Below are 15,009 nucleotides of genomic sequence, written 5' to 3' on the forward strand. Positions count from 1 at the left end.
AAGACTTTACTGTACGCTGGCACAAATGACAGCACTGAAATCAGAGGCTGGCAAAAATCTACGCGATTGGTTTATGCTCGGTTAAAGTTCTTGTCGTTGGAAGAGCCTTAACACCGAACAAAATAGTTTTTTGTGACCTTGATCTGTAACCAACAACACCCGGCTTGCTAACAATCGCCGCCGATATTTTGTTCCCGTGGTGTGTTCACGAATTCTCCGCCGTGGGCAACGCCTAGTGGCCTTACAAGCCTTCCAAGAGGACGTTGGTGACCACACCAATCTTTCATCCGCATGCACGCTCGGTATTCGATGACCTGTCGAACCCGCCACCATGATCGCTGCTTCGTGACCTGGCGAAGCCCTGGCAGTGGCCATTTTCTGCAGCCCTGTCTCACCATCCACGTTGAACAATCGTATGCAGTGAGCCAATAACAGGCAAATGGATTCCACGACGGGGAGACATTAACTTAAGGTCAGGTCATCTTCTCGCCGAACCAAGGGAAATGAGAGACCACTGAATGTCCGCTATCCCCAGGAAACTCCTCACAGCAAGGCAGATGAGGCATTAAGCCCAGCGTGGCCGCCTCGTTGTCGGGCGATGGCCAGCCCGCCGTGGACCTGAGCCTGCGCCGTCGGCGGCGGTGGGCTCCGTGAGCAGCGGCGGCCGGCCGCCGGGCCGCGCCGGGCCGGGCCGGTCAGGAGGCGGTGCGGCCAGTCCGACCGGCGCGTCCCGGCTGGAAGGTCGAGCGCCGCCCCACGCACCGGCGGCGGAGGGTGCCTAGGCGACGGCCACGACGGTACCGCCACCAGCCACGGCCGCTGGGAGCAGGTCGGTCGACGCTGGCGCCTTGGCGTCGGGCTGTTGTGTGTGGTACTCGGCAAGCTGTGGTGACTGTCCTAGTCCTATGTACTTAGCGTAAGAATTTCATATCCATGCATGTGATTAGACTCGGCTCTATCGGCACTAAGATGAGAAACAAACATCTGTAATAGTCCATTTCCATTTATGTATTACAACGTATTCGACGACACGTTGTGAAATGAGTCGTTTTCGAAAATTGCGTGGAAGCTGGTGATCATGATCTCCGTGTGCGTGCCCAACTGAGTTAAACGCTAGTGACCTTTCATAACATTGTTACGATTTTAACGGTTTTAGACGATTCTTGCGTCACAAAATGGTTATAGCTGATTACAAGGAAATTTTGCAGCTACTGTGTGATGAGTAAGGGCTGAAACTTGTAATGGAAACTTTCAAACTTTCAGATCCCAGGCGAATGCACCGAACCCTAAATGTTTTCTTAGCTAATCGCTGTACACAATTCGAGTATGTCACAAAGTGCGCCTCACTTTGAAAGAAGAAAGAATCCCTGCGCATACGATGAGATGGTGCTCTAATTTCTCGTCACTCAAAAATAACCTTTCTAAGCGGGGTGGCGCTGACTCGTCGACGGCATTACGCACATTTTGCTCCGTTTTGCGAACCTGTTCGTAGGTTATTATGCCAGAATACTGACTGCCGATATTCAGATCATGACCTTAAAAAATACACTGTACCCAGTCGTCTGCATTTGCTGATTCGCTAACCTGTTCATCGCTCATCAAGTCATAAAATGCACCATCGACACCACACAGCTAGGTTAAATGGGAACCAAGTTTCCACATGTCAATCTTTATGATGTGTGGTACTCACCCGAAGATTGTGTATGAATAACGTATCAGGTTAATGTATGGTCAGATCTTTTAACGATGCCTATCAAGCACAATCCGTCACTGAAAGACACAGGAACAGAGGGAGCGGCTGGGACCCCGGGCCACTCACGTCTCGTAAAGGTTTAATGTTCATCTTCTAGTGAGTCATTCAGTGGTTTGAGTTTAGAACGGGACGTTTACGAAAGAACGCACGCGAGAGGGGTGACTCAGAAGCATCTGAAGGTCAGTTGGGAGCGCCGGGGTCTTTTGCTTGGGCTTAAACATCCGAACTGTACAACGGACACCATATATGTGACCATAGTCACCAATAATGCGAGGAAATTGCAAGATTTGTTTCGCAGAGAACAGTTGCGTTTCGAAATAGGGCTTGTGGCTTTGCACTACTCGGCGAACATTCCACTTACGAGTCCTCCGTGCGGTCATGAAGGCGTATGGTGGTTTGGTGTCGGCATGGTTGGTACGCTAAATATATACCTGGCTCGGAGTTGGATGATAACAGCCAAAAATAATAAGTACAGCACACAGAATTGCTGTTGAAATGACGACATGCTTTTAATATTGCGGCAATAAAGGATCGATCTGTAATTCTACGAATACCTAACACTCTATAAGAACAGTTTCGTGCGTTGCCATTGACGCAGTCCCAAGCTAGGGTCATACGTATTATATCACGCATGTAGCACAGTGTTTCAAATATACTAACAGGATGGAAACTTCCAGTACATTTTCAAAGCCTTGCTATGGAGACGACTGGGTGGGCAGTAGAAAATAAATTTTGCATGCTTTGTGTATTAGTCCTTAGGAGCCCGCCAGCATATTTACGAAATCCTTAAAATGACGAAAATAATTTCATACCAGCCTGTTTTTTGGTTATATGGTCCTTTGTTTTGCTATTTATTTGTAAACTGACATTATATATATATATATATATATATATATATGTATATATATACATATGTATGTATGTCATGACACATAGCGAAAAGCATACAGTTTTCCTATTTCTTTTAAGATTATTCCAAATAATTTGTATGAGGGCTTTGGGTTCAGGATGCCTGCTAAGCATAGCTTGTTGCATATACCCTGGAGTCCACCACCCAACTTGTGCCGCCAAATTCAACGGGTAATTTTGTATTCGCCCTTTTGGCAGACAGGAATGAGGAGTGTTTTATAGGCCACACAATGTTGGGGCACGGCCACCCGGGGCCTGGGTTGATTCCCGGTGTCAGGTTACCAACTGGCATTTTCATTTTACCGGGGCCAAACAATGTTCCGGCTCTGAGACTCGTGCCCAGCGCCGCTGGATTACGAGTCCTACATCCTTCTCCTAGACCACGGAGACGACACTTGTGCTTGCATACCAGCGACTGATAGCGGGAGGTTACAAACCGCCAGCCACGGCAGCGGCTTATTGCTTTGAATACACCGGTCCGCAATTTGTTTCTTTTATAAATGAAATAAAGGGCACGGGCTATGTCCCGTTCTGGGAAGACCATTGACATGGCCAGCCATGCGCTGGAAAAATCTGTATTATCGGGTGATGGTGAAACGTGGAGAGTTTGTGTTTGACCAATATTGCAGCGGTGCTTTATAGTTTGGGTTATCCCGTGGCTAAAACACGGGTTATGACCATAAGTGCAAAACAAAAGGCGTTTACGACAAACTGCATATGTGGTGGCCTTGAATTACATGTATCGAATTGGTGGCATAAGAACGTTGTCTTCATCTTACGCCTATCCACACATTACTGCGTATGTAAGTAGGCCATAGACAAAAGAATGCCGTTGTCTAACATTGACATGGAGGAGCTAACGGTACAAGGCGCCCATCCTTTATTAAAGGCAATTAAAATTACCTAGGCCGCAGCCGCGCCCACAACGCAAAATTCTTCGCAGCGAGATTCTCGTTTCCAAACACCATCCTAAACTCCGACCCATATGATTTGGAAGTCAACCTGTGGCACAAACATCATGCTTGGCGTTGGTTATTACAACGGTGTAAGTCATTTTCCGTCAGCTCAAAACTACGACCTCCAATGACCTTCCGAGCACGGGGATCCAGAATCCCCATAATTGGAGCGTAACTTGCGCATGGGTGTGTTCGCCACCAAAAGGTCAATCCATCACTTGCCATTGATTTGAAACACTTCGATCTGACAACAGCCGATGCATCTTACCTACAGGTAAGGTAGGCATTTTTATATCTTGGTAAGATGGCGTACTTTTTTGTTTATTAGTTCTTGCTTGACCTTTAAGAGTGCTTAACTTTCTGCTACATGTCCAACGATTTTCGGTGACATTGAGCACGACGCGCTACCTAAAATGGGCACATCATATACAACAGCCACATAAACCAGTAAAACATGCGGACGCGCCCGGCGGTTGCAGCCCCTAGCTCAGGCCACTGGCAGCTGCGGCACCGCGCATGTTGCTCTGCCTCCACTTGTTGAGCACCACCAGACGCCCGTGCGCTCGGTGTCAAGGTCATCAGCATGCCTCTCTGTAGTCGTGTTACCACGCCGCCCGCGTGGCCACCCTTGCTACCGCCGCTTGTCAACGTGCTCCCGCAGTCACCATACGCCACCGCCGGTTCAATGCCCCGTCCTTAGCTCTCAGCACCAGCCGCGACGTTGTACGGTATTCACAGGACCCAGGTGCTGACCTCATCGCCGTGCTAATTCGGCGTCCCTAAGCTGAAGAATGTCGGTGCTGCCGCAGTCACCATCCACCAGACAGGCTTCCAATGCCGAAATATCCACCATCATCTGTTTCCTCGCCAATTTCCCCGCGATGTAGCTGCCACAGGCCGAGCATCTGGCTTGGCTCCTGTCCCGGCGCTGACCGGCACGAGTCATCAGCGTCGCGGCTCGGTGCACTCGACACCCCTCTCCTCCGCCCTCCCGCACAGCTCGGCGCCCTGTCCGCGCCGGCTCCGGCGCCGGTGTCGGGCCGTTTGACCGGAGGCAGTCGGCGGTCGGAGCCAACCGCAGCTGTCAGCGGCCGTCGACTTGGCGGCCGCGCCGTCGACGGCCGGGGCGCGGCGCTATCGACGGTGTGTCATGTCGGACAAACAGCGGGATCTTGTACAAGGGCTGGGCGGTCTCCGCTGGTGAGGTCAGTCGGAGAGTCACCCCCCGTCCTCCTCCTCACCCCCTGTCACCGGGTGTCGTCATGGCGGCCTTCCTTCGCCCCTGGCGCCTGTGCCCACTGATGGACAGAGCAGCCACCGCTCTATTCCGTCGCCCAGTGAAGAGTCTCGGCATTGGCGGGCCGCCGTCAGAGGCGGGTGGACAGGCGGCGTATAGTCTTCGTCAGTCAGGGACCGCCCTCAGTCTCGCCTGCATGGCACCCTTGAACGCTTTCTCAGGCGGTCGACTGTCAGCGTGCATGACAGCCGTCACGTGCTGACTGTCGGTCTCAGATGACAGTCGACGTCAGCGGCTGTTTGTGGCAGTCTGCTGACGCCAGTGGTAGCCGATAGGTGACGCCGGCGATGACGCCAGTGCCAGCCGATAAAGTGCGTCAGTGGCGGCAAACATGAGCTCAGCATCTTAGCTCTGGCACGGGTTACTTACACTTTACATTAGTTTTGGCGTTTGCACAGCACGAAAACGGTGATTCAAACACTTTAGGCGGTATGATCGTTATACCAACTTCAGGAAACACTCCACCTGCACGGAATTTCTGTGTGCACGAAGCTGGCCAAAGCACTCTGCTATATCTGGCGGTGAGTTAGTAAACGCCAATTTCAAATACCTGGAGAATAATTGCGTTGATCCTGTTTGTCTCGGGATCATTCGCTCGATGACGTACATTCCCGAACACTTTCCTAGGACGCATCCCGCCGTCACGCTGTGGACACGGGCCCTCAGAGGCCATTGTACGTGGGCAGTGATGGACATCACTCGGCCTGGCACCGGCGCCATCGCTTGGGCACGGCCGCGTCCCTCTCGACTCGCGCCGTCACTCGTGTTCGGACGAGGGCATCGTTCGCCGTCGCGAACAGGCCCGTCGATCCGTCGGACACGGCGTGTCAGCGCCGCCCGGCCATCGAGGCCGCTGGGGTGTGCCGAGGCTGATCGGTAAACAGGGCGCCGCACCGCCGACCGAAGATGTTTTTCCCGGGCGCGAAATCGGTTTGTGAAAATAATCGGCGGCGGCACCGGCCGCGCGGCCGGCTGGAGGCTCGCTCAGGCGTCTCACTCGTCAAGCCACTTCCGTACACAACCAGTCGGAGTCATGACTCAGACGGCGGCGCGCCCGCCAGCCGATCATCACGCGGCTAAAAACAGGCCGCTCTCGGACGGAGGTGACGCGGCGGCGGCGGCGGGCCCGCCCCTTCTCGGGCCCATAACGCGCGGCGCCGCCGTCGCGCGTTTCATTTGGCCCGGCGGCGGCGAGTCGTAAATCATCGCCGGGATCCGGGCGGCCGCGCCGGGACCACGTCCGCTGCCGGCCGACACCGGCGCCGGCGTCGGCGCACCCCTGTCCGCCGTGACGAGGCGCTGGCCGGCCCGAGCGGCCCTGCCATTACCTGCATAAACACCGGGCCCAGCGTCGACCCGATCAAGTGAATCACGCGCGCCGCACAAATCCCGCCGGCAGTTAATCACGCGCCCGAACAGCGCAACGGAGCCTCATTGCGCAATGGTTGGGACGATGGGGCGCGGGGGGAGACGGTAGCCGATCGCGAGATGGCCCGATAAATCAGACGAGGCCACGATCGTGACGTCTCGGTTTCGCCGCGTCCCGAGCTATCAGTGGCCATCGAGGGTTATCAAATTTTATCTGCCGCGACCTGACCGCTCCCGTCTGGAAGTCGTGACCTCGCCGGATTCCGCACAGTGCGGTGGATTGGATGGCAAAGCCACTGGCGGCGGCGGGGTTGAACAGCTCTCTCATCCTAAAGTCAGCGGAAGTTTCTGTCATTATATCTCGGAACGCGGCGTGAAGTGCCTTATAATGTCGGGGGCCAGCCACCGAGCCCAGCTGTGGTATGTTCCCACGGCAAGTGTGACAGCGCCTGACGCTGGGTGGAGTCCACTGACGGACCAGACGCTGACTGGGCGTCGATGGACATTCCGTGTCCTGCACCAGCTGCAGCGGGTCGCTCCGCTTCTGAAAAGTCGCCGGTGCCGTGTTCGATGTCAGTGGGCTGCAAGCAGCTGTCCGCTGCGGCTTGTGATCCAGCTGGACTTGTTGGCATTGTGCTTCACGGACGGGACATGGCTGAGCCAACCGGCAGCCCGATCACAAGCAGCATATGGGTATACAATTCCGACATATTGGTATATGTGTATGCCAGTTTGTGGCTCACTTTAAAGAGGTCGTTCTTCGCTGTCACTCACCCGATAATGCGTACATTGCTATGCATGCGGCAACGAATAATTTGAGCTTGGAGCCACAGCAGGCAGCCAGAAATGTACAGAACGGACGTCGCTGGTTTCACCAGCCGCATGCGCCAATTCTCGAATATGAAACGAGGACTGTAGCTTATCCATCAGCCGGCACGTCCATGTCTTTGTTTATGCCCGTGACAAACACAGCTGAACATGCTGGATATTGATCGCATTCTCGAGAATCACCGCTTGTACACTAGTGCCCTGTCACAGCGAGATGACATTACGATGCAGACATTGCATCAGCATTACGGGCAGCGATGTAGCACAGCATCTCATGCATTCGATCACACCAGCTGTAGGTTAATCGGAAGATCAAACAGGTTCGACTAAAAATGACGTCCAAGCTTATGTTCCTGAAGATGTCTCTGCCGACGGCTGACGATAATACGTCACCTACATTGCTCGATTTTCATGTCCAGCGCAGTTAAGCATTAAAGAAGTTATGTCATGTTGCGATGCGAGTTCCTGTAGTCGTGTTGCGTCTGTCCCGGGTGTTTTGACACTGTGTGCCACCGGTAAGTGTTTCTGGTTTTCCAGGGGTCCATCCAGTCTTGAGACTGCGGTGGGACGCACACCGGGATATCTCGGTGTACGGCTGGAGCGCTGATACCCGAGCTGAAGCACTTCCAGCGGAAGACACAACCAACTCCAGCGCAAGAGCATCATGAGCCGACAAACGAACATGACCCGCGCAGTTCTGACGCTGTTCCTCTTCGGTGAGTACTCCAGTGTATGACGTAGGTGATGTGGGTTGAACTTCAGCCGCGATGAGCCCTTCGGTTGCCTTTTGCTGAAACCTTTCTAAATTTGCTGAAACCTTTCTAAATTTGCATGGGAATGTCAAGGCCTAAAAATCAAAACATAAACGACACTCTGCGTGGGGGCTTTAAAACTTGCATATCTCTCCTCTTTTCGTGCACCTCCGACACCTGAACGTAGGTTAGAGCCAGCAAAGAGCAAATCGAATTGAAAAATGTCGCCTCATGCCGCCATAAATCAGGTGGTTTGCGATACGTAATAAGCACCATTTTCCTGGTTTTCACTGTCCATCACCTTAAATGCACAACTAGCCAAGCGCATCATTGCGACCGAAATCGGTCAGTTGGTCCCAGCTGTGAGCGCTGCAGCTCACCGGCTGCTACAGCTCCCCCGGCTGCATCCCCCGGCGGCTGCAGCTCCCCGGCTGCTGCAGCTCCTCGGCTGCTGCAGCTCCCGGCTGCTGCAGCTCCCCGGCTGCTGCAGCTCCCCGGCGGCTGCAACTCCCCGGCGGCTGCAGTTTCCCAGCGGCTGCAGCTCCCCGGCTGCTGCAGCTCCCCGGCTGCTGCAGCTCCCCGGCGGCTGCAGCTCCCCGGCGGCTGCAGTTTCCCAGCGGCTGCAGCTCCTCGGCTGCTGCAGCTCCCCGGCGGCTGCAGCTCCCCGGCTGCTGAAGCTCCCTGGATGCTGCAGCTCCCCGGCGCCGCCGCGGCCAGGTCCGCAGCCGCCGTCGAGCGCGCCTGCTGCGGGCGGGTCTCCGACGGCTGTGGCGGGCGCCACCCACTCCCGGCAGCGCCGTCACCACTCAGGCCAGCCGTCGCCGTCTGCCGGCGCGCGGCTAGCCTGTCGCTGAGGTCACCGCGCCGGCGACACAATGGCAGGACCAGCCGGCTGCAGCGGCGCCAGCGCCGGCCGCTGCAGCCGGGCGCGGTCTCCAGGAGGCCGCTCCTCGGCCCCGTCCCTGGGCCGGCCGCGACCTGGCATCCTTTGGCGGCCTTGACCAGCGCACCCAGGTCTAGTCTGGGTGGCTGGTTCCAGCGCGTATCTCTGAGCAGAAGCCCGCCGAACCAGGCGCACTCACTGCTTTCTACGCTTGGCTTTGGTACACTTTGGCGGCTTCGTCGTTCTCGGTGCCTTTTCATTCATTTGTCGATTTGTAGAGCACTGGAACGGATATGAGCTCGGAGCTTTCCGGAAGGTAGTGGCTTGTTGTCATTATAACTGCTTCTTCGAAGCAATGACAGTCTGCTTTATTCTTGCCAGCCTGCTGAAAAGTGGATGGCAATCACCCCTTCTCCTGCCTCGAGCTACCGTGTCCTTGCAGTGATAACACTGCCGAACTTGCGTCATGTCAGCATTGTCCTCTTGCGTGCAGTTCCCAGCAGCGCTTTCTGCGGTTGTCTGCACGCGCCGGCACGTTGTTGCCAACGGCCACCTCTTCCCCATTCACCCATTGACCCGAGGACACCATCGGCGCACGGGGAGCCATGACCTCTGCCTTGGCTATCCGCCCAGACGAGCGCCTGCCTCTGCCGCCTGGTCGCCGCTCCGCCTTGGACCGCTGATGATCTCAGTACTCTCAACCCGGGCCTGGCCTCATGGTGTTGGTGAGGCTCGGTGGCCGTCGTCAACGAGATTTAGCGGGGCACAGAGAGGCAGATCGCTGCGAAATTGATCAGTGTGACCCCGCGTGCCGGTCCGATTTGATATAAAGCTTGACCCGGCTATTCAGGGCTGGCCGTCGACGGACAGCTGCCGGTGCGACACGAAGGCCAGCGGGGGGCGTTGCCACACAACTCACACCCGACTGCTGACAGCCATCCTATTAGCGTGCAGCGTGGGGCCGCGCTGGTCGTGGAGGTCGCGCCGCCCCGGCGCAGGGCGGCGGCAGCGGCGGCGGCGGGCGGCCCCGATCTCCCCCGGGCGCCACCGGCCTCCCCGGCCGATGCCGAGCACGTGCCGCTGCCGGACGCCAGTCCAGCGCCGCCGCCGCCGGCGTATTGATGAATGGGTACACGTGCGACCCTGCCAAGCGACACCTGCGGCGTTCTGAGTCAGCGGCGCCGGCCGTGACTAACGGGGGCGCTGCTGGTGACGTCGTCGGTGACCAACCGACGCTCCGGCTCGGCCGCTGAGGCGCCCCGGCTCGGCCGCGCCCGCCCCCGTGAGCCACGTCTCGAGGCGCTGAGTTCATGGCTGGAGCGCCGCGTGTTGTTTCGGTTGGATTCAGGCTCGTGGGCTGTGACAGTGTGGTGTATGGCTGTGGGGTGTGAAGCGGAAGAAAGAGAGCGACGTCCGAATTTTGACACAACGGAGGGTTGAAGTAGGCCAGCTTGAATACTGCATTGTATTTAATACAGTGCAAGTGTTATTTGTTTGGTATATCATCACGAAAATCTCACGCAAAGAGCAGAACGATACAAACGATAACGACGTCTACTCTGTGGAAAATAAATTTCCAATTTCGAAATCCAGTTCAGTGCTGTCAGAACTCAGCCTGACCCCACCTAACACAGCTTTATCTCACGTTGTACAATGAAGCGTAATGATTACCATACCAAGGCTTTTCTGCTATCCCAGTTTCCGCTTGGTGAAAACGTGCCTTCATTGGCCAGGAAATAGATGCGTCTCAGGATGAATGTTGATGAGGGCTTGCAGAGATCGATCAAGACGGTGCTCTCGGTCTTCGCCATGTAACTTAGTCTTTGCAGCGTCTCAATCTTGTTTATCTCGACGAGCCAATTAATCATTTTCTGTCAGCAATCTGCTGCAGGCCCTGCACCACCACCTGTGCGAATACTTATCAGAATCTCACCGCCGACAGACTCTTCAACATCGGGAACCCACCAGCGGGCAATCAATACCCTCTCCCATTTTGGTCACCGCAAGTCGACGGCGCGGCGAGACAAGTCCAGCACTGCTGCCCACGCTGAGGGGGCCGGGCACTTCTGCCTGCTAAATCAGCGTTAACCTGGCGTGTAAGGCTGGCAGATGGCGGCGCGCCGCGACAGCCTGATCGCATCGCTCTGTAAATCGCCCGATCAGAGCGGCTCGGTCGAGCCCGATCGGCCGCAAACCCGCCGCTGCACGCCAGGCGCGGCCGCGGCCGGCCCGCGGCGCCGAGTTTTCTCCTGCGTTATCGGCGCTGCAGTGAGCGAGCGTGTCGCCCTTTTCGGCACACACGCGCGAGCGGCCGCGGCTGCGCCGGTCGGGGCGTTCACGGGCGGCCGATACCGGCAGTAAATGGGCGCCCCGGCGGCGGCGGTGGGCGGCGGCGCGGCCCTCGGCCACCGCTGCCACTGGCGCGCAGCTCTCCCACATCTGTCACTCACCGAACGGAGCCGTCCCACACTGGTCACGAGCCGCACTCGGCCGGCCCACGCAGTCAGGCGTCACGCGCCGCGCAGCGCGAACACGGACACGACACGACCGCGGACGCAATCACGCACGCACCTGCATTTCACTTATACGCACACGCACGCACGCACGCACTCGCAGGTGCATTCGCGCGCACACCGATAAACATGAGAATCGTTCACACCCGTCACTCGCCGCAAATGCACCATTCCGCACCTGTCACACGCCTGCCATTTAGCTTTCAGTTGCGGTCACTCGCACGCCATCCCAACTGTGCGTGATGTACTTGACGAGGTGCTAATGAGGTTTCGGGTTCGTTCACATAACCTGCTAGTTCCTTTGCTACTGAGAAGCATCACATTGTCTTTCTGAACGTCATTTCCTTACTGGTCGGTTCCACTTAACCTGCTTTGTCACCCTATTCGTTTATCTATGCGTAAATGCTATTTCCTTACGACACATCCCGTTTGATTTAGCTCTCTATGAACCAAGATACCTCGCTTTCCGATCGTTATGCAGGAGGCGTTAACACTTGCCCAGCGGGTGAGGGATTGCCTGCCCATGACTGGGTCACGTATGTGGGTGGCCGGGTCAAGTTTGTGATTCTAGCCTTGCATGATGTCACGACTACAGGGGATTGCGGAGCGTCAGTGAGCGTCAGGGTCACGCTGTTGAATAATGTTTAATGATTGGGTCACATTTTTGAGTGTCTGTGCACGATATAGACGTCGTGGGCAAAATTTTTATGGACCATGCATGAACGAGTCATGTCAGTGACCGGCTGAGTGATTGGGTCACTTTTAAGAGCGTCAGTGTCATGTTTTCTCGAGTGACCGCGTTACGTTCGTAAGTGACTGGATGACCTTTTGTGAGTGGCACTAAGCCACATCCGTAAGTGACCGCGTCACGTATGTGAGTGACCTCACATGACCGGGTCACGCAGTGAACAGCCGCGCCCAGTACCGTCCGACCCGTCTGATGGATCACGCTGAGATGGGAGCGCTCAATTGGAGCCTGCCGGCCGGCGGCACCTCCTCCCCGCCGGCTTACCTCCGCCCAGCCGGGCACGAGCCGGGGCTGATAGCTTTGAGCCCAGGCGGCCCGAGACCGGGCCACCACCTGCCCGTCTTGGACGGCGGAGTCCCGCGCGCCAACGCCGCCAGAGGGGGCCAACAGCAACGAGAGCTGTTGACGGAGTCAGACGGACCCGGTGTGCCCTCCGTACTCGCGTCACTTGGCGCAACACACGGACGTTACTTTACGTAGCACGTTACAGGCATGTAAAACAAATGCGAAAGAAAGGCACAGGGCAAGGCATGACCATGCTGCTCTGCAATTGCGCAATTCACAAAGAGCTCTCCGAGAGCGATCCAGCTTAAGCGTCATCGCCATGGCGGGCGGCGCAACTCACCGCATGCAGTGGTCCCGGGTCGATATCTCAGCATCTAGGGATTAGCACCGTGCATGGAGCCTACCGACGCCCGCATGCACGCCGTGGTACCAGCAATAATTCTGAGCCGCAGTTAAAACTGCACGGTAGGCAGCATGTGCCGAGGACAACATAAGATCAATTCGGAAGCTCGATCGTAGGGTGCAGGCCTTACAGCTTTAGTACCAGTGTCTTCGAATAGTTGACAGTGTGACGTGCGGCGTAATGCGCCTCGCATGCCAAACATGACAATGAAACTAGTGATGTATGGAGAGGGACACATATACAGGTAGAGAGAGGAAAGAGCAGAGCGAGAGGAGGAGAAAGAGGGGTGGAGAGCGGAGAGAAGCAATGAAAAAGAGGGCAAAAGAGGGAGCGGGCGAGAGAGAGAGAGAGAGAGAGAGAGAGAGAGAGAGAGAGAGAGAGAGAGAGAGAGAGAGAGAGAGAGAGAGAGAGAGAGAGAGAGAGAGAGAGAGAGAGAGAGAGAGAGAGAGAGAGAGAGAGAGAGAGAGGAGAGAGAGAGAGAGAGAGAGAGAGAGAGAGAGAGAGAGAGAGAGAGAGAGAGAGAGAGAGAGAGAGAGAGAGAGAGAGGAGAAGAGGTCAAAAGATCGGTCATAAAGGGTGCTGGTCAGGCAGAGGCTGCCCCGCCCATCAGGTAAACGTGCGGCCCACCGTGATGGATTGTTCGCCTATGTACAAACAACCGGAAATGAACCGGCCGAGTGAATGGTGTTTGGTGTCTGTTGACTCCTCGTCGGCAGAGCACGTCACCCTCTAACAGCCGCTCTTCAGGACAGCGAGAGCGCCTTACGGACCGCCCCGGTAGTGTACACAATGCATGGCGACCGTATGGCAATGTGCACACGGCACCCTTTGTACTGGGCTCGTGATGAATCCGAGACGCTGCCAGAACAGCTGTTGTCCTGTGGCGCCTGGGAGCGGTCGCTTGACCGAGGCGGTATATTTATTTGTACTTCGGGTGGATCCATTGGCAACCACCGCTAACGATAACCCCTGCCATGATACCGAGAGACGAAAGAAGAGAGACAACGGGAGATGTACGCGGCTTCAAGACATTCTGTGTGTTAAAGGCGTCGCACGCCTGGAGGATTGAGAGAACCCTTGCACTCACTTGATGCTAATGTCGCCTACCATATTTGGTTGTTTGATGTCCTGACCACCCATCCTTGACCTCGATGATCTTGATGGAACGTGAGGCGAGTACATACAGTGCGTACTGCTCCGCCCTGGCGGTTTCTCTGAATCAGCTACTCCCCTACATATCGCACACATTACGCTGTACTGGTAACCGGGGGAAATCGAGCAATTGATGGGATGCCCCGAGCCAAGCTCCAAGAAGAGAAAAGCTCAGCATCGTCACAAGTTACAGGCTAAGACCTCGGCTGTTATACCCCTCGAAAGAGGAAATCTCCCCATTGGCCAACGCACCGCGACGCAGCGTCCATTCAAAGCCACTGACGTCCTGACTTGGGCGGCCGCTACGTTCCGGTGTCTGACTGCGATTCCCAGCGTCTAGACGGGGGCAGCGGAGGTGGCCGCCACGGCTGCAACCGGAGCCGACCGAGCCGACCGAGGCACGCCCTGAGGCGCGGCCGGCCGGGGCGGAACGGACCGATCACCGGCTCGCGACCACCCACCGCAGCCGACCCGCCCGAGTGGGCGGCCACCGACCACCGACCACCGACCACCCAGCCGCACGCCCGAGCCAGTCGACTCAATGAACGGCCCGTCCCAGCGATCGGCTCCCGCTTTGGGCTGCACTCTTCAGAAGCTTTATTGATGGTCCGGGGCCGTGCACAAGCGGCGCATACGCGCGAATATGGGTGATGTATGGCGATGGCTGATCAAGCGTGGGATATTCTTCTTCTAGTGGTGCACGTATGGTTTTGATATCGCCGTTCCGGGTATAAACGCTGGATGTGCCACAGGCGGACACACAGTCGCCCATGCAGCATTTAAAGTGATGAACTGGCCTGAATGATGGCCAGCAAGTCGGGAAGCACGCACAGCATTGCTGCTAGCCAAATCACCAATGAGGGGAGAAAACGTCCGAGTTGTCGCGAGGCTGAGCGGTCTTCGTTGCACAACGATAGCCGCCTCACGCCGCAGGAGTCGAACAGCAATACAAGTGTGCAAGTCGTGAACAAATGCTAGCCTAGCCAAGCACAAATAGTTTGAGCGGGTAGATTATACTGATAGTTGGTGTGAGCTTTAATGCAAGTCGCACATATCATCATGCTAAAATGTTGCACAACTACCACAAAGACCACAGGTGCGGCAAGTTCGTCGCAGGACAGAAACACACTCGACGTGCAGCTTCGGCCGAGCCAGCGGCGGT

General features: G+C 56.1%; 1 protein-coding gene across 1 annotated transcript in view; it reads left to right on the top strand.

The window, feature by feature from the left end:
- Nucleotides 1-722: 722 nt before the first annotated feature.
- Nucleotides 723-15,009, top strand: part of LOC119107839 (fibrillin-2) — a gene marked incomplete at its 3' end in the record, with an annotated part of 63,122 nt that continues 48,835 nt past the window's right edge. Inside the window, exons 1-2 of the mRNA XM_037231394.1 lie at nt 723-829; nt 7,649-7,827. Of these exons, the coding sequence (XP_037087289.1) occupies nt 7,776-7,827 (52 nt within the window). The remainder of the gene's footprint in view (nt 830-7,648; nt 7,828-15,009) is intronic.

This window comes from Pollicipes pollicipes, unplaced genomic scaffold, assembly GCF_011947565.3.
Source record: "Pollicipes pollicipes isolate AB1234 unplaced genomic scaffold, Ppol_2.1 Scaffold_6686;HRSCAF=7923_pilon_pilon_pilon, whole genome shotgun sequence".
Lineage (NCBI taxonomy): Eukaryota > Metazoa > Arthropoda > Thecostraca > Pollicipedomorpha > Pollicipedidae > Pollicipes > Pollicipes pollicipes.